This window comes from Zootermopsis nevadensis, unplaced genomic scaffold (genome assembly GCF_977971745.1).
Source record: "Zootermopsis nevadensis isolate Lab colony 2312 unplaced genomic scaffold, Znev_1.0 Znev_ptg000017l, whole genome shotgun sequence".
In the NCBI taxonomy this organism is placed as follows: Eukaryota; Metazoa; Arthropoda; class Insecta; order Blattodea; family Termopsidae; genus Zootermopsis; species Zootermopsis nevadensis.
Window position 1 is genome coordinate 17,587,579 of NW_028259149.1, and position 26,373 is coordinate 17,613,951.

Here is a 26,373-nt window from a genome sequence, read left to right on the forward strand (position 1 = left end):
GTATACCATCTACTTTATATTAAATAATTCTGCATTTCCTTCATGGAGTGTATTTTTCTGATTTATTTTCCTTTGGAAACACGAATCGGTCATTTAAATATTATTTAAATGATTCGAGCTCTCTAAAATTTTAGGGTTTTGACAGAAACGTTTACTACAGCAAACTATTTACTTATTCAAACGAGGTCAATGCCCTATTTTATATCTAATATGCCTATGCTTGTGAATAATGAAGATGATGATGACAACAGTAATAATAATAACGTAAAAATTAATAAATACTGTGAGTATATATTATTTAAATCTTGTCCGTCTAATCACAATAAATTCTTATTAAATATTAAAATATTACAATAATTAACATTTAAAATATTTAAAATATTAAATGATGTTCTTTATCGAAATATTCGATTTACATTAGATTATTTCGATAAAGAACATCATTTGATATATTTTAAATATTTTAAATGTTAATTATTTTAATATTTAATAAGAATTTATTGTGATTAGACGGAAAAGATTTAAATAATATATATTTATTATATCACAATATGACGCAACTTTACCATCTCATAAATACTGTGAGGTTTAGAACTGTTAATAAAATGTTCATTTACCTGAGTGCATGAATTAAGTTATACTTGGCCTGACCCGGCCGGGTTCATTTTGGTTTCGACGTGAAACTCACAGCTGATAAGTTTAGGTCATTTTGTAATCAGCCGGTGACAAGCTGTCACTTTGCTAGAAAAAAAAAACTATGCAGGCAAAACTGATTTTCGTCCAAAATGCTTTTCCCCCGAGACAACCAAGCCCGGCAAGTTATTGTAAGGTCCAAGGGCCCGACGTATTGTGTGTAACTCGTTATGTTATCAGATTAGCTTGTATTACATGTAAATAAATGAGTATACACTTAATACTCATTTAACTAATAAATAAATAAAGGTTTTACTAATTTATCATTCACTTGCTTATAATTTGAATTATTCAAATTACTCCAAAACCACTTTGTTGCTTTTAAGTCATAAATTATCATTTTAATTCTTCGCTGAATCGTTGGCAGTTTCCAAAAAAAAGAATTTATTTTAAGTAGATCATTTTTAGAAAATCATTTCAAAATGTCAAAATCCAAAGTAACCGAGATTCGAACCTGTGTATATAAAGCAATATTGTTAACTCTTGAGCTAAATTATTTTACCTGGGTTTGGTGTTTAAGTAAAAGGGGCCATAGGTGCAAATGTTGTGTCTAACTTCTTTTATTGCGCTGAAAATTACAAACGTAGCCAGGATGCATTAAATTTATATTATGTAAGATTCTGCTCATATCATGGACATTTATACGAATAGAAATTATCCAGGAAGTTAGGTTACTAAGTCATAGCGCTTATAATATAGAGTTATAGAATGTGTGGAGTTTTACTTCCATTCTTTCCATATGTTCTCATTGCGTGATGTTGGGAACAGTACAAACTTTAAATTTCACATTTATTAGAGATAACATGACATTGCTGTATTCGTCAGTAAATTATGGATGATAGAAAAACAATATTCCAGTAAAATGCAGGACTTTTAAATGATATTTTCGAGATTTAGTTAAAGGATGTACATGTTTTGACAAAATAGAAAATTAAGATGCGAGAAACACATGAAATATATTTGTGATTTTATGATTTATGATTTCGAAACGCGCTCTGAAATATAAACAAAGAAAAAATGTTGGACCAAGAAAGCGATGGACATTATAAAGCCCCCCCCCCCCCGAGAAGGGCATTGGACTAAGTAATCAATTAAAATATACGATGATGTGGAGAGTGGTGGTTATAGAACACAGGTTTCCTGCAAACTTAGCTAGCTGGAATTATCGTGCGTACTGTAGTCATCAGTTTTAATGAGTTCGATTAGTCAGCATTCTTCTTAGCAGACAGACGAGGACAAGGTGTGTGGTGTGTCGGATTGATATTTTGTAGTGCTGGCAGTCGTGTTGATTTTTTTTTTTGTCCAATGAACGGTCCCACATTTATTAACGGCGACAAATTTAATTTCATTAAATTCACGAAGTCTGCAGTTTTGTGTTAAAATTATGTGCCTGGAATGTTATGAAATGCTGCACGTGATAGAGTCCAGCTGCAGGCTTTTACAAACACGGCGATGAACATTATGGTACATAAAAGCGCCTAATTTCGTGACCGTTACCTTCATAAGAATGAATGTGCTCCATGGAGTTAATTAGTACTTCAGAGAATAAATTAATGAATGTTTGCAGTCAAACTCTGTATTTCACTGTGTGTTGACTATATTTATCAACCAGTAACGACTTCCAACAACAACATTTCACCTTCTTAATGTTGTTTTTGTTACCTATTTTGAATATAAAACATTTTGTTTTTATTACTATATTATTTTAAATACATGCTACTCGTTAAAATCCTTCTATATATTAACTTGGCAAATTACGTTTAAATTAGTATACGTATTACTCCAATTCACACAACCTCGGCAGTCCACCCTAGAGCGCAGTAACTAGAGGGGGAAAAAAAAAATCCTCGGCCCCCGTCGGGGATCGAACCCCGGTCGTCCAGCCCGTAGCCAGTCACTATATTGACTGAGCTATCCCGGCTCATGTCAAATAGATATACTCCTAGGCATAAATGGCAGCACACATAGTAAAACTGCAAATCTTCTGTGCAGTTGTCTCGCGAAAATCAAATTCCTCCAGCGATATTAAATGATCATCGTAGTTAACTCCTTTATTAAATTCTTTGAAATTAAATGTTTTGTAAAATTCGATGCGTCTGACACTGTAGAAGCTACAAGCAAACGATTTCCTGTTTTCAGGCATATTAATAATTATTTTAGAGTCTATATAAATGTCAAAGTGTAATAATTGGAAATGAACATGGCCTTTTCTTAAAAGAATCACTTTCAGCATAAACTAATTTATCGAAAGCATAGTTGCTATTATGTTTTTATTTTATTTTTATACATGTTTTCCGTTCTCATTATGATATTCCAAAGGGTCTTTTATAAATTCCGTCCTTTGTTATCTTATAGCATTCAGAATGATCGTCCTATGTCTTTTTGTTCCAGTTTGGAAAATCGTGTCTCTCTCAGTATCGTCAGTATAAAAAAGTCAGCATAATATTGCCAATTTTTATGCTGTGTTTGTGGCCAGGGGTTCAATTTACCGCAATTCCCGCTTTAACGCTACTTTTTTGTGGTCGCAAAGTGTGGGTTCGAATGTCCTTGGTAACCAAAGTCCATGGCATGTAGAATCATGCCTTTCTTCATTGCAGATTTGTTTTTAATCGGATGTTGTCCTTGGACTACCTGTCTCTAGAAAATTATATTCTGTTTCCATTTTCATTCAATGAATACTTATTTTATTCTGAGTTAGGTGGAACCGCGTTTAACAACAAGTATAATTGCAGGTAAACGAGAGTTGTATTTTTGTGGTTGCTAATCTGTTTCGAGACTGCAATAAACTAATATTCTGAAAAGAACACACACACACGCGCGCGTAAGAGATGTGGAAAGAATTAGCCACTTCACTTAGTTAACAGAATGCATTGCTGAAAACATCGGCTTAGGTCTAACAACCAGCGTTTGTCTTAATTCAGTGATCGTAATAAAAATAGGCTAAGTCAGCGCTTCCTAAAGTGGGAGTCGCGGCACCCAGACAGAACTGATGTTCTAATTATAATTCATATAAATTGCTATGAAAATTCCACAGATAATTACAAACATATGACTTTATAGAAAATTTCTTCAAAGATATCTTCAAGGTTCATTAGTAATTACTTCTTAAAACCGCTAAATCGCATTGACAGTTATTTATTTTGACTGTGGGCATCAGATGACATAATTCGAGCCTCAGACTAACGAATTTGGGAACTACTTATATATGCAGTTCGTGTCATGTCCTTTTATACTCTGTTAACTTTGCGTAGGAAAATCGACTGAGCGCTGAACGGTGGCTGATGCAACTAACTCCGGCAGGTACACCATTCGACTACACATGACGCATGCGCAGTCAGTCTTGTCGCAGTTCGTTCCCCCGCATTGCCTTGTGTGGGCTGGTGCTGGCAGTTGGTAGGGATCAGTATGCATAGTAGTTGTAGACGGAAAGGTCATGCTGGAAGTGGTCTCGTGTAGTTGCCAGAGCCAAACCGTGGTGTTTCGAGTTTTGTAAGAACCAGCAGTATAATCAACGAAGTAGGATTTAATCAAATCGAACGCTTTCTAAGCAATGGGTACGAAAAACGAAGACGACGTACTAGAAGGTGGGACCACGTGTAGTATCGATGGCCAGAGAGTGGCTCTTAAGCGAAAAATTACACTTCAGAACGGCGTTGCGATTATTGTGGGGACAATAATTGGTTCAGGAATTTTTGTGTCGCCAACAGGAGTGTTTATACAAACCAAGTCAGTAGGCGTGTCTCTAATAGTCTGGCTTTTTTCCGGTATATTCTCCATGCTGGGAGCTCTCTGCTACGCTGAACTTGGGACTTGCATTACTCGTTCAGGAGGTGATTATGCTTACATTATGGAAGCTTTCGGTCCGCTGTGGGCTTTCTTACAGCTGTGGGTGAACCTCATTGTACTTAGACCAACAACTCAAGCAATTGTTGCATTGACATTTGCACAGTACGCTGCCAAACCGTTCTTTCTGGACTGCTCGCCACCTGAGAATGCAGTACGACTTCTAGCAGCTGTCTGCCTATGTAAGTATTACATAATGCAGGCGTGGCCAACCCGCGGGCCGCATGTGGCCCGCCTTGAACATTTTTCCGGCCCGCGAGATTCATCACACTTTTACAAAATATATTTATTTTATAATGGCCAAAGTAGTGAAAACCAATGTATTAAAAAAATACATTATTTGTGCATCCATATATTCAAAAATTATCTGTTTACATGTAAGAGTAATAGTAAACACAATAATAATAACTCATTATGTTTCAATTTTTCACTCCAAAAAAATGTCTATAGTGTATCTAAATCTAATATAGGGATATATAATTTTATATGTGGCCCGCGGAGTTATGATGCATTTCCAAAGTGGCCCGAAAGATCATTTGGGTTGGCCACCCCTGACATAATGCTTGCCACCAGCTAACACCGATCCAGTCGGTATTGGACACGGACAAGAAGTGCATTGAAGGCTCTGCTTTAAGCCTAATGAGACCTAACCTCTAAGACGCCTGGATTTTGCTGGCCCAGTACAGGGACTGGTGGAGGGCTTTGGTTAATTCGGTGATGAGCCTTCTGGTTCCCTAAGCCATGTAGTTAATTATAGCCAAATCTCTAAAAATATTCAGTGTTTCATACGTGTATTGAAAAGAAGTGGTCTTGCCTAAGGAACATTGTTTTGTGAAATATCCTGTAAAGTTTCGCGTGGGTGGATGTGATCTCCATAAGGGAAGGGGTGAAAAAGTGATTTTTATTGGGGGTTCGCAATCCGTAAACGGTCATTGATGGAAATATTTTATCAGTCCTGGGTATATATATATAAAATGTTAATTTACAATCGGGAGACTTGGGTGAGAAATGGCCGCTGAATTTTGCTTACGAAACATTTCGTTCGTGCTCGTAAATCTACGACATGGGACCGCCGGCTTTACTTCCCCTCCGAAGGAAGTTTTGCTACGGATTTTTATCACCCTTAAAAATTCATCGACCTCGGCCGAGTTTGAACCCGCGAACCTTTGGGTCCAGTGGCGAGCACGCTAACCGCTAGGCCACCGAGGGCGACCATACCCAAGTATAGGAATCCCAAAATTTGCAATTCAGTAAAATCTCGATTTTAGTGGACCTGTCTTCTCTACATGTAGCCTTGGCGAATTTTTCAATCAGACCGATGCCCTTTTATAAGTGCATTCGCGACATTTTTTGATTATGTCAGATTTTTCCTGAGAACGATGAAAAAGCTATTGGGTTGGTTCTTGGGCTATAAAATACATTGCTTCAACTGAAGAGCTACATGAGATGGGGGAAGTATAGAAAGGCCTTCGCTGGAGGGACTGAGAAGACCCATGAGCACCTTAGATAGTGCTGCTCTTAAAATGGCCGAGACTCGAACTAGGTATATCCAGAATACGAATCTAGTGTTCTTGCTACACTAGTGCAGCCTTCAGGCCCACACAAATACAAATATTTATTGTGTGAGTTTCAAGGTAGGCGTGTTTGTTAGAATTATGACTAACGGAAATATTTTTGTGTATATTATATAATTTCCCCGGTGAACGTCTGGTGCTCCTGACTTGTCATTCTTGGACGTAAATAGACCCTAACCGCGTTTGCAATGGGTAATTCAGTACTTTTTAAATCAGAACACAACTAGGTGCTTATCGAATACAAATTAAACGTCTTTGTTAATGTTTGGGTAGTTCGTATGTTTATTAATTACATGTAATCATTTGAAGAGGTTCATTAGTATCGAATGAGATTAATTTTCCTTCCTTTCTAGTTCTGTTTGGCAACTAAACACTGCAGAAATGTTTATTAGGTTAGGTTAGGTCTGCCTGCCCCTCCGTCTGTCCTATAAAAATAATGTAAGAAACAACTCTTGGGGAATCCTCTGTGATCACTCAGTAGGCGCCAGCCCCCCTCCGGCCCACACACATATATATATATATATAGGTCATTTGTTTCAAAGGTCAGATTCGGATTGTGAACGAGTCAAAATTGTTACGATTTCTTACATTGTAGAAATATTACAAATTTGCTGTTTTTCATGTTGGTAGCACTGAAAACTTAAGGGCCGTATTTACATTGACATTTACTAACTTTATTAAACGTGGTAAGATGTTACGAGACAAGGAGAGCCCTAATACGTGCAGTGAAAAGTGAATTTATATCACACGTTTCGTACATTTTTTTTCTTAAAAATCGAGGGTTCTAAACTTACGTGTAGAAGTAATAGCAGTTGGAGAAAGTAATAACCTTTTTGTAGGCGATTAAATACACTAAAAATCCTATTGAGTCATTATTCGCGTTGGAAGTTTAGTTAAAAACTAACGCTTCGAAGACCTGCTCTGTCTTCATTAACAGGTGTTTGTAAACGGATTTGAATAGCACTTTGCACTTAACAGTATTTGCTGTGCAATAGAGTAGGTTAATGTACAGTCTTCGCCTTCATGGGTGAGTCCAGGTGGTTTAACCGACACCAGGGAACAGCTAACAGCAGTCTTCTTGTCCTTATTTCACTATTACAAGGAGAAACAGTCTTGTATATTCTTACGTCCATGTGTTTGTTTCCCATAACACTGAACTACGTGCCGGATTCTCATGAATTTTTGCATGAATTTGTAAACCGTCCTTTCACTCCAAACTCTCCATCAGGACGCCCGGCTGGTTACAAGGGGGTTGCTTCTGCGATGACTCAGGTGAAATGAACTCTCGCCTTCAGGGAATATACGTGGTTGGCGATGAGGGGTTCCAGGAGCAAGGTGCGAGGGGGTGTAGTCCAGTAATTGACTGTGCATTCGTTTACCTTGTTCAGGCACGTTTATTAATTTATTCCTTTACTCGCCGAGTGCAGGACGCGGTCGAGACTGACGTGTCTTCTGGAAGCCGCCCTGCTGCGCTCAGCAAGACTCCCCCAAGACTTTTGAATCTGAAGAGAGCGTTCTCATTGGCTGATTGGTTCATCACCCGAACCTTAACAAATTTGCCGCCGATAACTCACTTAAAACCCATTGGTGGTTAGTGACGCGATTTATCCTAAGTCTGCTAACGTCTAAAACACATCTGGAAGAGCTTACTCATCCCACCAAGTCGAGCCACCGACCATAAAATCAGCCTTTCATCCAGTCACGTAGATGGGCGCCAGGCTGTCGCCTGATGGAACAAACAATTCCCCCAAGATGTGGCCCGAAATAGCCATATTAACCATCAAATCGGGAAATTTCAATACAATTTAATTATAAATTTCGATTAAGGAAGGCTCTTCCGAAACAAAACTAACTTAAGCCCCTTTCTTTGCGTATAAGCTGGAGTAATCCCCAAAAGTCCAGTCTATCTGATGTCCTCCTGCTCGAGAATCGAACTCAGTGTGGGCTGTCACAAACTTTCCACTGCCATACTATCGATAGTACCAACATATCTTGATTTCTTAAAAAAATGTTAATAAATTCAAATTCTGCATGGCTAATTTTCAGTCTGTGAGTGTATTCACCGTTTATCTGGCGACATCAAACTTGCATCATTGAAACAAGTAATACATCAAAATGACGCTGATGACAAGTAACAATTTTGGTTTTCAAATATATCGTAATTCTACAACAAAACAAAGGAGGTAAATTTCGCGTGACGCTGGAGTTTGCGAGCCGAGTAACTTGTTTACGACTTTCTGTGTTATATCAGCTTATGTAAAATCTTGGCTCGTTATCAATTATGACAAAATCCTTCAGTAGGAAAACAATTAATCAGGAGAACCCGAAGATAGAGTTGTGAAGTTGGATTACGAAGACTGGTCTAGCATTTATAGACAGCTGAGACATCTTTGTGCCTCTGGACGTAATTTAACTGCCAGGTTATCCAGAACTTGGTTGTATATTAGTTAAATTATTTAAATAAATAGGCTGTATCTTTGCATTTATCCCCAAGATAAGAGAAATGGAACAACGCTCGTGGATGTTCAGTAATATTTGGAAGAAAATATCTTAGCGTCCGTGTGGAAGGAGTGACGGAAACCTCTAATGCCCTCTGGTAGGATATACGATGTACAGGCAGGATTCGGTTGTGCGGAACTGTCAACTTTATTGGTCAGTTGTAGTTTTTCGTTTCTCCAGGCAAATGCCGGGACAATATTTTAAATTATGACAAGACCACTTCTTTTCACATAATTTCCAATTCGTTATTCATTAATCGTCATATTATTTAACGCTATTATAGTTTGAGGTACTGACGAATAAATAAAAATAACACAAGAAATTATACTTAACTGGAATACATTTGAAAATTATGAAAATAATTTATATATTTTCTTGAAATGAGTCTACCATTACAAATGAATTTTGTTACGATTTGCTACAGATATTCCCTCATGAATATCATAGTACTTGTGAATTTAGAGCGCCACTTGGTATATTATCCCTAAAGTTTGTGTCGTAATAGATCTTTAAAAAAATGTTCAACTTTTATTAACACTATTTTTATGTCATTTATTAAACACCTAAAATGTTCTTTATCTTAAGCACAGTTTTACTGTTTTATCGTAAATGTACGAACAAATATACAAAATATTGGAAGTGTAAAAAAAATTACTAACATTGCCAATTTGCCAAACTTTTAGGTTATATCATACAAATTTAATATAGAATCTGTACAAGTTTTGTCCAGAACTTATTCTTTTTATCTTCATAAATAATCAGACTTTGAATGTTTAAAACTTTCACACTTATTTAGATTATTTTCCATCTTAAATAATATTTTACTTGTTACGGAGCCCCAAACGCTTGTCATAGGGTAAGGCCACTGCTTTATCTAAAACTTTTGTTGTTTAGTGTCGTGAAAGTGAGAAATGGCCTTCAACAGTTCGGCCGTAAAACTCGTGTCATGTGGGAGACCGAGATGCAGGGGTAGACTAACGATTAAAGTGTATCCTAAATATTGTGTGACGGTATGAACTTTTCCATCATTGTTTAAAGAAATTTCTCAACCCTTAAAAATTCTGTGGTAACAATATTTACCATCCGCTTTAATAATCAGCAATTTGCATTTTTCCCCACAAAGTGTATTTAGAGGTCTCGTATGATTCTTGGAACAGCATTAACTAATCTGTCTTTAAGATAGTGTAATTGAGTCATATTGTGAATATTATAACAATTATTTATTTTAATCCGTCTGATCACAATATAATTTTTATTTAAAATTTCTTATAATTAAGATAATAAAATATCATTCATGTTCCATATCGATTGATCGAATTTACATTTCGGAACATTTACACAACATGTTTCGGTTTTTATAAAACCATCATCAGGTGTAAAATATATCTAAGAACTTAAAACTCAATTATGATTTCTGTAGTTTTTTGGTGATGTTTCATTACGTTTGTTTTTTTGCATTTTTGGGCGAAGGTGTTGTTTTTTCTTAAATGTTATTAGATGTACATATCGGCCAAAGATGTAGGAGTGAGTGTCCCGATATGTCCAGAAGTACTAGTGTCTTCGAATAGGTGTGGGTCAATTGAGTATTGACCCACACCTAATTGAGTTTTAAGTTCTTAGATATATTTTACACCTGATGATGGTTTTATAAAAACCGAAACATGTTGTGTAAATGTTCCGAAATGTAAATCGATCAATCGATATGGAACATGAATGATATTTTATTATCTTAATTATAAGAAATTTTAAATAAAAAATTATATTGTGATCAGACGGATTAAAATAAATAATTGTTATAATCTGTCTTTGTAAGGTAAGAATTGAATGTCTAGATATTATTGAGATGAGTTTCGGCTTCAAAGGGTAAATTATCAAGGCATTTGACGACACTAAAGTGAATTTTTCTTTGTAAAAACCCCCCTCTCATTGCACGTTTCTAGTTACATTAATATTTCGTAGTGCAGATGTGTCTACTGTGATCGTATTTCAGGCTTATTGACGGCAGTGAACTGCTTCAGTGTCCGGTGGGCTATGAGAATCCAGGGACTGTTCACGGCTGCCAAGTTGCTGGCATTAGTGGCCGTCGTCATAGCTGGTGTTGTCCACATTTCCGGAGGTGAGAATGTTTGGGGAGAGAAGAATGCGTACAGTATTTTAATTGCAAAAACCTGACGTGAAGCAGACCTTTGTTTAGATGGAGGATATTATTCAATTGGATTTCTTAATTACCACCAAGTGTGGTCTCGATACATATGAATCAGGATTCGGCGCGGCTATGAATTGTTTTGAATGAAGTAATGGACCTTTGGGTTCTATAAATTCATTATAATTTCGTGACTATTCGTTTCTCAGGAAGGACGCTTCCGTGGAATTGTGAATTAGTGTCTGTATAACTTAAATCGTAATTAAATCATGGACGAACAGATTCACGCAGCTCCTGGGGAAATGGTCAGATAACTTCGTCACTACATTATAGTGCACGCGTGCTGGCAGAGAAGCCACCCCCCCCCCCCCCAAGTGGATCCTCTCTTCTACCGAAGGGGCCTCATTTTTTCACGTTGAGTCGTGTCTCACTATTACCAGATATTCAGCTATGCAGAGATGCATATTCTACCCTTTTGTATAATCCTTACTGTAGTAGCCTACGAATTAAGCTAATTTTTCGGAAAGAATTAGTCATTAAAGTGTCTTCTAATATTACAAAGCTTTTTTTTTTATTCATACATAAAGGCAAGATATATTTACGAACGCTTGTGAAGGGTGAACAAGACTTGTGAAAGGACACATCATGTTGAGGCCTGCCTTTACAGCAACGAATATGAAGGCAAGTGATACACGAACGTTCACAAAATACACCAAAATTTGTTACTGCGAGAGCTGCTGATACCGCTTATTATCAATTAACATTTTAATTCAGGGTTATACGTGTGTAAGAGAGAGAGATGTGTTCATCTTTGTATGTTTCCTCCAGTTGTGTTTTATTACAAAAATCACTAAAAAAATCGCCTCCCCAAACTTGGACAAAACTCGACCAATTTCCATTTATTCAACATCAACACGCGTACTACTTTCGGGTCACCCTGTGAGTATTAGACGAAGATTAGGCATGTAAATTATGAATCTTTTCATAATTAACTTTGTATGTCCTATGATTCTTCTTTCTTAGGTCTAAATGTTCTCCGGAGGACCGTCATGTGTAGTCACGAACAGTTTGTAAAACAGCACTTTGTCTGACTACAGGAGAAACTGCCTACTTCAGGGAGCCTTTTGACGGAGAATACAGTGTCGGTAGCGTCGCCGTTGCCTTCTACTCCGGCCTCTTTGCCTTCGGGGGCTGGAACTTCCTTAACTTCGTCACAGAAGAACTTCAGGATCCTTACAGGTTCGTTAAAATGCATCATGAACCAATGTTGATCTCGAACCCTCTAAATGGACGACTGTGACTGTAATTTTTCTAGTAATTGTTTGGTTATTTATTGACGCATTTCAACTGCGTTAGTTACATACGAGGTGCGATCAGAAAGTTTCAAGACTGCGTCTATAAAAACCCGTACACTTATCTCAGGTATTAAATTCATCCATCACCCTCGAAGCAGTTCTCCTGGGAGTGAACACAACGATCCCAGCGCCACTGCCAAGCCTGGAAGCATCCCTGGAAATCTTTCTTTGTCAGCCTGTCAAGCACCATCTGCGATTCTGCCTGAATCTCTTCTATCGTCTCAAATCTCCTTCCCTTTAGCTGAATTTTCATCTTTGGGAAGAGGAAGAAGTCACACGGAGCTTAGAAAGGAAGTTGCGGTCGGTTCTTGCAAGATCTTTGAGCTCCTGACAAACGAGAAGTCGATTCTGCTTCTGGTCCTCAGACAGGATGCGTCGCATGTGGAGTTCTTCCTTTAGAATCAGCTGACAGGTCCCATAGCCTATCCCAACAATGTCGCACAAGTCGTTGATGGTACGACGTCGATCTTCGTGAATGGCCTGCCGAATGTTCGTAACATTTTCGGGCGTTGTGCTCGAAGATGGTCGTCCAGAACGCTCGTCATCATCGACAGAGGTTCGGCCATTTTTAAAACGTGAATGCCACACAAAAGTTTGTGCACGACCCATTGCGGACTCCCCAAATGCTTGCTTTAGCATTTCATAGGTTTCCGTAGCCGTTTTGGCGAGTCTTTGGCAAAATTTGATGCACACGCCATTCCGAAATCGCAGGAGGGTCGGTGTAATGCACTACCAAAACGCCCGTAACTAAGAAACAAATGCTAATTCGATGATGCCGGCTGGCACACTGATCCACTATGAATGTAGGCCGCACCCCCTAAAGGCAGAAGCTCGTACTACATCCGGTTCGCCCTCTATTGACACAGTCTTGAAACTTTCTGATCGCACCTCGTAACATCAAATTGTGAATGATGAATTTATAAATGATGTGGCTTTAGCAACAAATTTTTTTGCAAGAACGTTATCTTTGTCGTGTTCGTCTTTATGTCAGAATGTAACAACTCGAAAACCAGTGAAGGGATTTTAATTAAATTTTGATATTGGAGAATTTGACTAAAATGTGTTAACGCAACCCCAAGTCTTGTTAAAAATCTGTAATAATAACTGGGCTTTACGCGAAGACCTAGATGTGACTTAATCCCTCCGCTTGGTATCAAAGTCCGGCCGCATCGAGGAATCCTCCATGACGTCGTCAGCCAACCAGACAGGCACTAGACATCTTGCCTTTGCAGTGGGCACTGACACCCCTCCCCTAGACATCCACAAAGGTCATATTATGGCAAACGCCCCAGAATTATTACGCTCTCTGTGTTTTCTAACTTGTTTGTTGTTACTTTATGTATTGAAATGTATGATTTCCCAGACTAAAACAGCGTTACGCGTGTTTTATTTTCATTCGTGACATCTAAGCCTTACAACATTCGAAATAATTATCAACAGCCACTCACATACCAAGAATTGAAGAACTTTGCAGCATCAGAACTTATTAATTTTCACCAATTCTTATTGGACTAAGGTGGCTGGTTGACGTCACTTCGTATTGGTAAATAGAATGACAGTGTACGATGTAGACGTTACTTGTATTTCAAATCTAAAACTTCTTTATGATGGCGAAGAGTAAATTGAATAAAAATTTTCTTGGATATTATCCATCGTCTAGTAAATATAAAACGTAAAAAACGACGTTTCGGAGATAGAGTCCGGAGATAGGGATTAGCTCTATCTAGTGGGCCCAACTGTGTAGGAACCTGAAGACGGAGATAGAGTCCCATCTCCGAAACGTCGTTTTTACGTTTTATATTTACTAGACGATGGATAATATCCAAGGAAAAAGTCCGGAGATAGGGATTAGCTCTATCTAGTGGGCCCAACTGTGTAGGAACCTGAAGACGGAGATAGAGTCCCATCTCCGAAACGTCGTTTTACGTTTTATATTTACTAGACGATGGATAATATCCAAGGAAAAAGTCCGGAGATAGGGATTAGCTCTATCTAGTGGGCCCAACTGTGTAGGAACCTGAAGACGGAGATAGAGTCCCATCTCCGAAACGTCGTTTTACGTTTTATATTTACTAGACGATGGATAATATCCAAGGAAAAAGTCCGGAGATAGGGATTAGCTCTATCTAGTGGGCCCAACTGTGTAGGAACCTGAAGACGGAGATAGAGTCCCATCTCCGAAACGTCGTTTTTACGTTTTATATTTACTAGACGATGGATAATATCCAAGGAAATTTTTATTCAATTTACTTGTATTTGTTCACGTTATTTAGGTTTCATTGTTTTGTGAAAATACTCGCATAAACAAATATAACCATTTCCTTCTTAAAAATTGAGATATCACGTTAGAAGATATCGTACCTGTTTACTCGTAACAACTCTTTTGTTCGGTGATCCAGCTTAGATTAAATTTTCCTTCCATATTTTGACAGTTCAAGTCATTACTTTACAGATATTTAACAGTCGAAATTCAAATTTGTATTCTGAATTAAAATTAACGTTATATTTTGTAAATCTGAGAGTCGGACGAACGTTGAGTCGTGTTTATGATGTTTGCCTGATCTGGTCTCCTGTAGATGATACGGGATTAGTTATCAATACAACACAGCTTTCACCTGCAATTGTCATTGAAAAATATCGTGTCCCCTGTTTTTCATTTTCATGAGCAGGTTTTAAATAGGATACGCGAAGGAATAAGTCTGTGGAGAAATCTTACGAGAAGATGAGATAGGATGCTGGGACACATTCTGAGGCACCCAGGATTGGTTAATTTCGTAATGGAAGGAACAGCTTAAGGGAAGAATTGTAGGGGGAGACAGAGATTGGAATATGTGACGCGGATTTTTGAGGATGTGGAAATGAAGAGATTGGCGCAAGATAGACGAAAATGGAGGACCACATCAAACCAGTCGAAAGACCGATGACAAAGAGAGAGATAATAATAAAGTTACGCGAAGAAACTTGCTTCGACATATTCATCAAGAAACGGAATTAGTGTACGGGTAGTGTTAACGATGGATTGTAAAAATGTACTAAGATACATTAGCCTCCGATGTCATGATCTTGTTCATACAAAGTTTCAGAGAAAGTTTTAGCGCTTATAATATTGATGTGCTTAATTGAGTCAGGAAAGAGACTGACGGACACTGTCAGTTCGCTATCTAAAAGTTTTAAAATTTTGTTGAGTCAAGTTATTAACACAAATGCTATAAGACGCATTTCAATCAGATATCAACTTTGGCCTCTTGTAAATTGAGATATTAATTCTGTTTATCCGGGCTTTAATATCATTATTTCCACTTTTCATCAGAGGAGTCGGGTTCTCTGTCTGCCTTCATTTAATTAGTAAATTCGTCTCTGCTTCTCAGAGGTTCGATTCATTAGATATGACTGTTCTCAGTAGCCATTTCATCCATGTCGACGAGGGTTGCCTTAGTCTCCTGTTTGTTTAGGATGTGTCATATTGCGATATCTTTCATGCATTGCACTGTAGGGCGGATGCTGAGGGATGATTGTTCGGTGTTCCAATAAATTCTTAGGTTCCGTAGTAAACGGGACGGTTTGCAGACATAGGTTCATATGGGAGGATAACGTTAAAATTGATATTAAAAAATACGGTATGAGATGTCTTTATTAATTTGTTTAATGTAGCATTCCCGTGAGAGCCCTGGGATGCAAGGTAAAATACAATTTGTTATTAAAAGACATGTTAAATAACGAATATGCAATTAAACAGAAATTTTGTTTCATATTTTATTATTAATCTTTTTTTTTAAATTGTTAAATCACATTTAAATAAACTTTATAGTACGTAGAGGCCTCAGCTTGCATCAAAGGAGCCTCGGGCGAAATGTATTAGTTGAACCACAGATTAAATGCCCTGAATATAAAACCGGTTTAGACTGATTTGTGTATAAATAATTTTGCGTAAGAATTTTCTGAAGGAAGACTTGCGTAGTCACCCTGCCCCCAACCCCTTTGGTTATGAGAGACTTCAAACTGGACTTGTTTGCAGATAGTAACTCTCGTTTCTTCCTGACAGACAGAATGACAAGACACAGGAACAGGTAGCAACTCTATCTTTGTTTGAGATCTGCCGACACCATTTCACAAAGCAGTTGGTGAAATTCTAGGACATAATTCAGTGTGTTAACGCCATTTAAATTCGTGCGTTATTGGAACGTTGTACGTGTATGTCTGAATCGACGGCTTCATGGTTATACTTCCCAGCTATAAAGAAAATCTGTAATTAGAAGAATTAGACATTTTTGAAATGAATAATAAATAACAAAAATGTCAATTTATATTAAATATTACGATTACAAAAGGAATAGAAGACTACGTAAGATAAAATACATTTGAAAAAAAAAACAATTAATTACAAATTGTTAGAAAGGAAACACGTAATTAAGAATTAATAAAAATACGATTTGAAGAGTTCACGGCGAGTGAACATAATTAACCCTTTGAAGCCGAAGCTCGTCTTCATAATATTTACGAATCCAGACCGTACCGCGAAGAAAACACTTCACCTCACCATTACGAAAATCAGCTGGTTAACCCTTTGAAGCCGAAGCTCGTCTTCATAATATTTACGAATCCAGACCGTACCGCGAAGAAAACACTTCACCTCACCATTACGAAAATCAGCTGGTTAACCCTTTGAAGCCGAAGCTCGTCTTCATAATATTTACGAATCCAGACCGTACCGCGAAGAAAACACTACACCTCACCATTACGAAAATCAGCTGGTTAACCCTTTGAAGCCGAAGCTCGTCTTCATAATATTTACGAATCCAGACCGTACCGCGAAGAAAACACTTCACCTCACCATTACGAAAATCAGCTGGTTAACCCTTTGAAGCCGAAGCTCGTCTTCATAATATTTACGAATCCAGACCGTACCGCGAAGAAAACACTTCACCTCACCATTACGAAAATCAGCTGGTTAACCCTTTGAAGCCGAAGCTCGTCTTCATAATATTTACGAATCCAGACCGTACCGCGAAGAAAACACTTCACCTCACCATTACGAAAATCAGCTGGTTAACCCTTTGAAGCCGAAGCTCGTCTTCATATTATTTACGAATCCAGACCGTACCGCGAAGAAAACACTTCACTTAACCATTAGAAGTCGAATCAGGCGGTACCACATAAGATTTAACCAAAGAACATCCCGGTCAAAGCCTTAAGTATTCTGGGATCATCGGGCTCGTCAATACGTAATTAAATGAAAATGAAAATTAATAAAAGATACAAACATTTCGTAATAGATGTTAATATTCTTTTTCGCCACTACGACAAACACCAGAATCAAGAAGTGATTAAACAAGCAACAACAGTTTACAAAGAAACAACACCTCAGGCCAGCGAAAGGATAAAAGTACGACAAAATCTTACGTCTAATATCACATTCTGTGAACTGCTGTTGTGACACATTTGAATTCACATTTTCTCGGTACCGGTTCAGAAACACCGATATAAAGAATTTCCTTGGAAGTCGATTCGTTTTACTATACATTCAGGAAATTAAATGATACAGAAGACGTGATTCAAGTGCCTTAGTTACAACAAAAATCTCTGTTCGACTTCAGAACTCTTATCTCCTCTTTCCTGGCTGACAATGGTCGTGTCTGTCTCTCGAGTACTGCCAATTTTGTGAGGCTTCTCGATATAAGATTTGTTTTGTGTCGAAGTCTTTCTTCCTGTGTCGTTCTGTCTCATAACCCACGTTTCACTATCGAACGTAAGACTCGCTCTGTGTACAATACTGAGTGACCTCACTACACAAGAGCGATGTTCTCCTCCAGTGGATGGCATTTCTGCGAATACAGTTCTGTTGTATGTTTATACTTCACAGGGTCAAACATTGTCTTTCTTTGTTTTTCTTAAAATATTATTTAATATGTCGAAACTTTTTTCAAGTATAAATTTTTAATGAGATCTGTACTTCGTGCTGTGTCCACGTTTTATTTTACGGTGAACAGATTTTGAGAAAATATACGAAAAGCAAATCGATTTGTCACTCTCCCAAATGTAAGCATCACGTCTTCCCAGTCAGAATATCTGTTCAATTTATCAGAGAAGATGTTCACAAGTGGCCTCTTTCCTTCTGGTCAGGTTTCTTCTCGCAAGAGTTACAGGAAAATCCTTTCAGACTGAACCTACTTCGTCACGAACTGCAAACAACTCCTAACCCCTTCCCACATACGAATCTTGATTGTGTGTTCTCTAAGACGTCACACACTTCTCGCAGTTTCAATGAAATTCATTGCTGTGCTGCATTATCATTGACTGGAGTCTCACAGGAACTCGGGAGATAGAAAGAGATGGAAAGGTCATCTCTTTAAAAAAACGTTTCTTCTGGGATTTATCAATAAAACATTGTATCTATTTGGTGGCAAATAAATGTAAGTTTCGAAGCAGCGCGAAAGAAATCTAGCATTTTCGAACTCAACAAATCTTCCTTCTCTCTAAACAAAAGACCCAGATGAGTGCATTTTGATTTCCATGCTAGTTTTTCCGTCTTAACCCGGATTTTTCTTAACATAAACCGGATTTAAAGGACATATTTATCTTATCTTATGAATGTTATATTTCTGTTGATAAACAGAATGTGCTGTAAAATATATTTTGTATTATCGAACGCCGTCATGATGCGTGGTGATCGCTTTATGCATTAATGAGTTGTCAGTCGGCGAAAGGCGTGGAAATAGATCGCTTCATGTATTATAAAAACCTTTTATTATATGGCATCAGCCAGACCACAGGCGTAGAAACGATGGAAACTTGAGAGACGAAGATTTTTATATTAGAAGATTTATTTTATGAAAGTAATGACGCGTAATTGTACACGCCCGAGATTGATCCTCAGATCATTTTAAATACTTTCTTCGCAACGGCTATTGTGAAAGTGTTCTAATTATAATACGAGAAAGCTGACTTAGGACAAAAAGAATTATAATTGACTCTGTATAGGACACAAGAGGTGTTGCAGGTAACCTACCCTAATGATTTATGTAAACTACTTATCAGACATTTCTTTGAGAATTGGGCCATCAGATTCATTATAATTTATATTGATTTTTACCATTCTGGCTAAATCTTAAGTCACTGAAGGTTTCAGTAATTTTCTTTCAGTTTTTCCACGCGAATGATGTGATAGTAATTTAAATAGGCCACCGTAACTCCATATTTCGTCATACTTTTCACTCGCGATGATGCTATATAGGCCCCATCTCATTTAACCCCACGTAATATGAGAAATATTTCCAGTATCATTAAATGGCCGAATAGGAAACTAACATCGTCTCTAGATCTCTGCAGTTGATACAGTTTCGTTATATAACCAAATAACGAACAGACAAATATCATTCTACGCTTCGTTATTCGTCGTAAAATAACAAATGTTACTCGACACTGAATAATTTCTTCACTCGATCTGATCCTGCAAAACCATGGCTTTTACAGGAATTTGTTTAAACTAATTACCGATTCGGTTATCTCTGTCGTAGAAATCTTCCCCGCGCAATCTGGATTGCTATGCCTATTGTAACGCTGATTTACTTCACTGCCAACTTGGCGTACTTCGCTGTTGTGTCCGGAGAAGAGATGCTCTCGTCACCTGCCGTTGCGGTGGTACGTATCAACAATAACTTTGCTATTTTTAATCATAAAAAGTACTCTATGGGCTAAATTCAAAGTTAACTGATGTTAAACCAAGTGGTGCATATCGCTAACACTTTTGTTTACAGGGTTAATATTGACCAACGTTACAGCAAAACTATTCACAGTACGTTTATTTTATTCATTTAGTGTTCTGTCTGACGACAGGTCCATATGAACACGATCCTTCCATCCTTTTCTCGGACTGGGACCTGTTCATATACGTTCTTGGCAGATGATCCAGAAGTGGTTTGCCATTGCCTTCTTCTGTGTGTGAATGGAGTAATTGTTGGGATGCCACGGAGGAAAACTCCGTGTTGCCTAGACCACGGCCTTGCCCAACACAAGTTATAAATTCGGGCACCGCCGGGAATCGAACCCGAGACCACCTATATCAGTGTTCGAATGGTCCAAGACTGTACGTGGTAGGCTTACAGATATGTATGTAGCTGAAATAGGCCATCCCATATCAAGTACAAATGTTTTATACGAGGAACAATTTTCTGGGAAAACCGATAGAAATTTCGTTAATCGTAATTCGACCAAGAGAAAAAATAGTTGACACAGAAGTGGCATTTATTACGCGCGCCTTGTAGAAATGAATAATTCAGCCAGGATAGCCGGTCTCCGGGCCGAGATCTGGAAATGGGACCTCCCGGACACGTAGAATTAAATTTATTACACTTCAGACCAAACATTTACCATCGTATATTTATGGGTTTCGTAAGATTCTTAGAATAAACAGAGATCAATTTCTTAAACAGCATTAACCATCTGTTCCTCATTAACAGAGAAGATAAATTTAGTGATTTATTTTTGATCGGACGTGAATTTTTTTAAATTAATGTTCAAAAGGTTAACAACACAGATTCACAGATCACTAAACAAAGGCAAAGAGCATTGCGAATATTTATCTTTTATTAATCAGTGTCAAATTACGACTAGTGACATCTTCATTTACTCAAAAGAGTTAGAAATGAATCTGAGTACTCCACTCTCGCGCGATTGTAAATTATTTCAACTCGTAACTGGGTCTAATTATGAAGAAGGACGGGATCATTTAGGTTCGTTGAGGGTTTGATATCCTCAATAACATAAAAGTGTCATTGGGGTGTGGAAATTTACAGAGCACAGCAGGGCCACCGTCACCCAGCACTGCAAACAACAAGTAATCCACGCAAATGAAGCTCAGTTCTTAACAGTACAGTCGTACTTTGGATGGTCTTATGACTTCTCAGACGCTGATCTCTCTTCACAAACGGATTTTTTCCGTCAACATGTAACTAAAGCGATCACGTGCTAAACGAGAGGGGCTTCGATTCCCAGGAGGGCAGGTCTTTTGTCTGTTACAACGTCCAGACCTGCTCAGGGGTACACCCAACGTATTTAAAGGTAATCGGGGTTCTTTCCTCGAGGGTAAACCTGACCACTCAACACCATCTAGAACAGAGGTTAGGAATGGAACTGTACCTCAACTCCTCCTTACGTCTGTACGGCGTCATGCTTACTTATGAACCAGGAACAACTTTTCACGATTAGTTTTAAAAATCGGAATTCTGAAATATATAATCTTTCATTAGGTCAGTAGAGTGACTTTGGATACGAGCCGGATGACCGGAGTTATAATCCTCCCCAGAGGGTTTGTTCGAATAAATTATCTCAAAAAACGGCCAATCTTGCAAAGATTTGCATGACACAAAATGTAAATCTGAATAAGGTCCATAGTTTTTTAGAAAAAAAAAATTCGGGTGTGAATATTTAACAAAATTCAAATTAAACAATTTGTTACGCTACGTAGTGTGAAAGCCACGGTGGTCTATCGGTTAGAACGCTGGCCTTGTAATCCTGGGGGTCTCGGGTTCGAATTTATAACTTGTGTTGGGCAAGGCCGTGGTCTAGGCAACACGGAGTTTTCCTCCGTGGCATCCCAACAATTACTCCATTCACACACAGAAGAAGGCAATGGCAAACCACTTCTGGATCATCTGCCAAGAACGTATATGAACAGGTCCCAGTCCGAGAAAAGGATGGAAGGATCCTGTTCATATGGACCTGTCGTCAGACAGAACACTAAATAAATAAAATATTGAATGAACATGGTAAAATCGAAAAGAATTAACGTGAAAAATATGTATGCCCTAAACCTTTCCATGCATCTTAACTCCGACTTTTTACTATTTTCAGACTTTCGGGAATAAAATGTTTGGTGAATTCCGTTGGGCCGTTCCCGTATTCGTGGCATTATCTACGTTTGGTGGCGTGAATGGAATTCTATTCACATCAGGTCGTCTATTTCTGGTTGGTGCTCAGGAGGGACATCTTCCTTCCTTTTTCTCATTCATCCACATACGAAAGTTTACGCCAGTACCGTCCCTCGTATTCACGGTAAGTGGCTATGGTAAGATTACCTCCATATCCTGTCACTACAATAAAGCTCCGTGTATTTAAAATCACATAATTTGGTAGATGTCTGAGATTAAATTTCCAGAACGTACTGTTTAAAACGCAACCCAGCAACAATCACTACGGTACATACAAAAACTGAACCAGGAGCAGGGCCACTCCCCGTGTAACAGACTCTCCCACATTACTTCCTAGGTTGCTGCACGTGCCAGTTGCGCAAAAGCTGTGCAGTTGGTAACATTGTGTATACAAGGTCAGAACATGTTTTCATTATCCGGCACTACTTCGTATCGAATTTGTTTTCTGCTGTTCGTGAAGCATTTAGCAGTGTGTATCCGGACAAAGAGATACCGAATAAGACGACAGACAATAAACACACCGACTGGTAACAAAATTTCGGGATACGGAAAGTGTTTTCTCCATTTCATTTCTCTATTCGAAGAAAGTGAACGGAGTTTCCGGTTTCAGCGTGGGGCAGTAGCCAACACTGTGAACACAACAGCAAGAGCGCATTGTCTTTGAATACCGCGATCTCCAGACCTTACCCCGTCAGACTTCTTTCTGTGGGGATTTCCCAGGATAGTTTATTTGGACAACTCATGAATCTTGAAAGAACTGAAATACAATACTGGCGAGACTGTTGCAAACACTGACCCAGAAACACTTAAAAAAAAGTCGCATCATGTAACACGCTAAAATTATGGATGCTTGTCTTCGAGGTGGTCGTGATGGACATTTTCAGCATCTGCTGTAAGTTTTTCTTGATAAATAAAAATAGAAAAACAACTCATTTGTCTTGTTATATTCATATCACCGCGCCACAGTTTACAAATACACCTACTGTTGTACTTGGGGTTGCATTTTAAATGGAATGCTCTGTATTTAGAAGGGCTGTTACGTAGTTAAAATCTCCTCTTTGAAATATCTGGTATAACATGACTATTACATGATCATAATTTGTAGTTTCTGTCTTAAAAATGCATTATTTCTGTAATAAAATAAATTTCAGTAATAGACTTTTATTAAATTAGCAATTTTGTTAATTAAGTAGGAATTTGATGTTTTCAAGGTGGTATGTCTGAAGCTGGCTGTCTTCTGGGTTGTAGCACTGAGTAATCTGGTTCGACAAGACTACACGGTGCTAAAACACATACGACAGCCAGCTTCAATTATCTTAATTGTTCACAGTGTCTGATGTCTCTGGTGATGCTGTGTAGCAGTGATGTATTTGAACTGATTAACTACTTCAGTCTTATCCTGTGGCTTTCGATAGCAGCGAGCATTGTGGGATTGCTGTACCTCCGTTACAGGGAACCTAACATGCCTCGTCCAATCCGGGTCCATCTGGCATTGCCCATTTCATTTCTAATTTGCTGCGTCTTTTTAGTATCTATTCCAGCAGTAGCAGAGCCAGTAAATACAGGTGAGGATGTTCGTGTAGATCAGGGGTTCTCACCCCTTTTCCACCGGCGTACCGGTAATTCTGATCTAACACGTTAAATGTACCACTAACCAAATGCGTTCAGGATGTTAACCAACGTTTCAGAGGTCATACTGCCTCCATCATCAGGGTGATGAGTATGAAGATTTCTGTCTTCTGGGTTGTTGCGCTGTGTAGTCTGGTCGATGTTAACCAACGTTTCAGAGGTCATACTGCCTCCATCATACTCAATCGCCCTGATGACGGAGGCAGTATGACCTCTGAAACGTTGGTAAACATCGACCAGACTACACAGCGCAACAACCCAGAAGACAGAAATCTTCATACTCATCGCCCTGATGACGGAGGCAGTATGACCTCTGAAACGTTGGTTAACATCGACCAGACTACACAGCGCAACAACCCAGAAGACAGAAATCTTCATACTCATCGCCCTGATGACGGAGGCAGTATGACCTCTGAAACGTTGGTTAACATCGACCAGACTACACAGCGCAACAACCCAGAAGACAGAAATCTTCATACTCATCGCCCTGATGATGGAGGCAGTATGGCCTATGAAACGTTGGTTAACATCGACCAGACTACACAGCGCAACAACCCAGAAGACAGAAATCTTCAACCTTTGGGTTTCATAAAGAAAGTGAACTATTCTTTGCCAAGACAAGAAAACACTGGACTTTTTCAAAACTATCCTGTGACTGCATTCTTTTGGAAAGGAGAAACATTGTTTTCCACACAAAAATCAAAATATCTTTCCTTTTGGATCTATTCTCAGTGTTGCCCTTTCTTAAAATTAAATTTTAACCCTTTCAAGGCTATTTTATTTTTAATCAGTCAGTATTGCCAGGCCAGAATGTTGTAGCATTTTACACACTAAAAGACTACCTACCCAAAATTAAGAAATGTAGTTCTAATGAGGAATTTTGCTGTTATTTACTTAGAATATTAATTGTCTTATCCTTACCAGAAGTCCTTGTAACACGAAACAGCATATAATACAACATTGCCAAGTACCGTAGAAATCACGTTACATGAAACTTGCAAAAAAGATGGTAGAGCATGTGTTGAATTTTTCTATTCATTGGAATAATGGACATTTATTTTTAAATCTTGATTGAATCATGGCTGCAAAAGTGAACATAATTTGTTCTGTTCTTTTTATTTCAGAAAGCAAAATCATGTATGAATAACAGCGAATAACTTGTTTTGTTTCAGTTATTGGGTTTGCAATTACTCTGACTGGAATACCAGTGTATTACATATTTGTGAAATGGAAAATCAAATCAAAAAGATATGAGAGAACGTTCAGTAAGTACAGAGTTATTTTAATTTTTAATTTCCCGTGGTTTACAAAAGAATAATCTTTAACACAAAATGAGAAGTTGGTATGTATGTAAATAATAAACCCAAAATCATAATTTCTAATTGTGTATCTATTTCAGATAAGATCTCATCTTTGTTGCAAACTTTACTGGAGGTGGTCTCACCAGAGGAAGAGGAGAGGTTACTTGGACCTACCAAAACTTAAGATTCAATTTCTTACTTTGTAAAATGTCATATACTGTAACATTCCATGTCAGCTGGTCCAAATATAAGAGCAGATGCCAAAGATTATATCAGAACCCAAAGTTCATTCACTGTTTGGTGCAGTGAATTGGGTGAATCTCAGTAGGGGTAACGTTTAATGTTTATAAATGTACGTTCATATAGCTACCATGAACTTGTCATTTTGATGTACGTTGTACTTGGAAATGTATTATATGACAATCCTTTCAGAGTGAACAGCAGTATTACTTGCATATACCTAAATTGGAAATATGTTTTCTGGTTTATTTAAAATGTAAATATCCATACTTATACTGTTATATATTTTCTTATGGAAGATGTCGCATACAATCTCTGAAACAAGTTCTTATATTTAGTATTTGTAATAAATGTCACATAATACCTGATTTGATACTGAGCAATATTTTTGCATAGAGCAGCTTGCATGATTTCGTTGTGACTTTTTATGTTTGTCAAGGAAACCCCCCCCTCCCCTCCACATGCAAATAACCCCAGGTGATATTCATCATGTGCAGGATCACACTGTTTTACAGATATTCCAGAGAGGAGAAAAGAAGTTTAGAAACATTGAACACCCTTCGATTTCTTTCTGTCTCCTTAAAACCACTACATATATTTCTGTGTTTGTATAAGGGTCATGGGGGGTATTTTCTCTGCTTCGCAATGATAGGAAGACCCAACATCGAAGGATCAAAAATCGACGTCGCTATGAACGCTCGGCCGCCACAAGCCAGTTATCCGTGTGGTAACTTTTCTGACACCTCTTGCTGGAAACTCTCCAAGCCAAAAGGATCGATAGGTCGTGCTTTCGCAGTCCCTATGCGTACTGAACATCGGGGTCAAGCCAGCTTTTGCTCCACGCGAGGTTTCTGTCCTCGCTGAGCTGGCCTTATGTTTTATGCATAAAAATGTATATCGTGTTCCAGAGACAGTCAGATTATCTTGATTAGAAAGAAAATATGAAGTTTTAGACGCAAAGTCAGTCTCTGAAACTTTGTATCATTTCTTTCCAAGCAATAGACAATATCCAAAGAAAATACCCCCAACAACTATAACAAATTAGTACACATGCATACAATCTGTGTAGAGATGGCTTCTTTGTAGTAAACTTGCTACAGTTTTGTTATCTAGAAATCAAAAATTACAGATGAAAATGGAAAGAATATCTAGAAAGAATCCCTCAGGAAT

The 26,373-nt window shown here is 38.1% G+C and overlaps 1 protein-coding gene across 1 annotated transcript; it reads left to right on the forward strand.

Moving 5' to 3' along the window:
- The first annotated feature begins 4,035 nt into the window (after window positions 1–4,035).
- On the forward strand, window positions 4,036–25,571 carry JhI-21 (Juvenile hormone Inducible-21). The gene is made up of 8 exons (XM_022078840.1): window positions 4,036–4,718; window positions 10,600–10,725; window positions 11,850–11,991; window positions 19,622–19,745; window positions 21,957–22,157; window positions 23,364–23,598; window positions 24,835–24,927; window positions 25,062–25,571. The coding sequence occupies exons 1-8, from the start codon at window positions 4,244–4,246 to the stop codon at window positions 25,145–25,147; spliced, it is 1,482 nt and encodes a 493-aa protein (XP_021934532.1). The 5' UTR covers window positions 4,036–4,243; the 3' UTR covers window positions 25,148–25,571.
- Window positions 25,572–26,373: the final 802 nt, after the last annotated feature.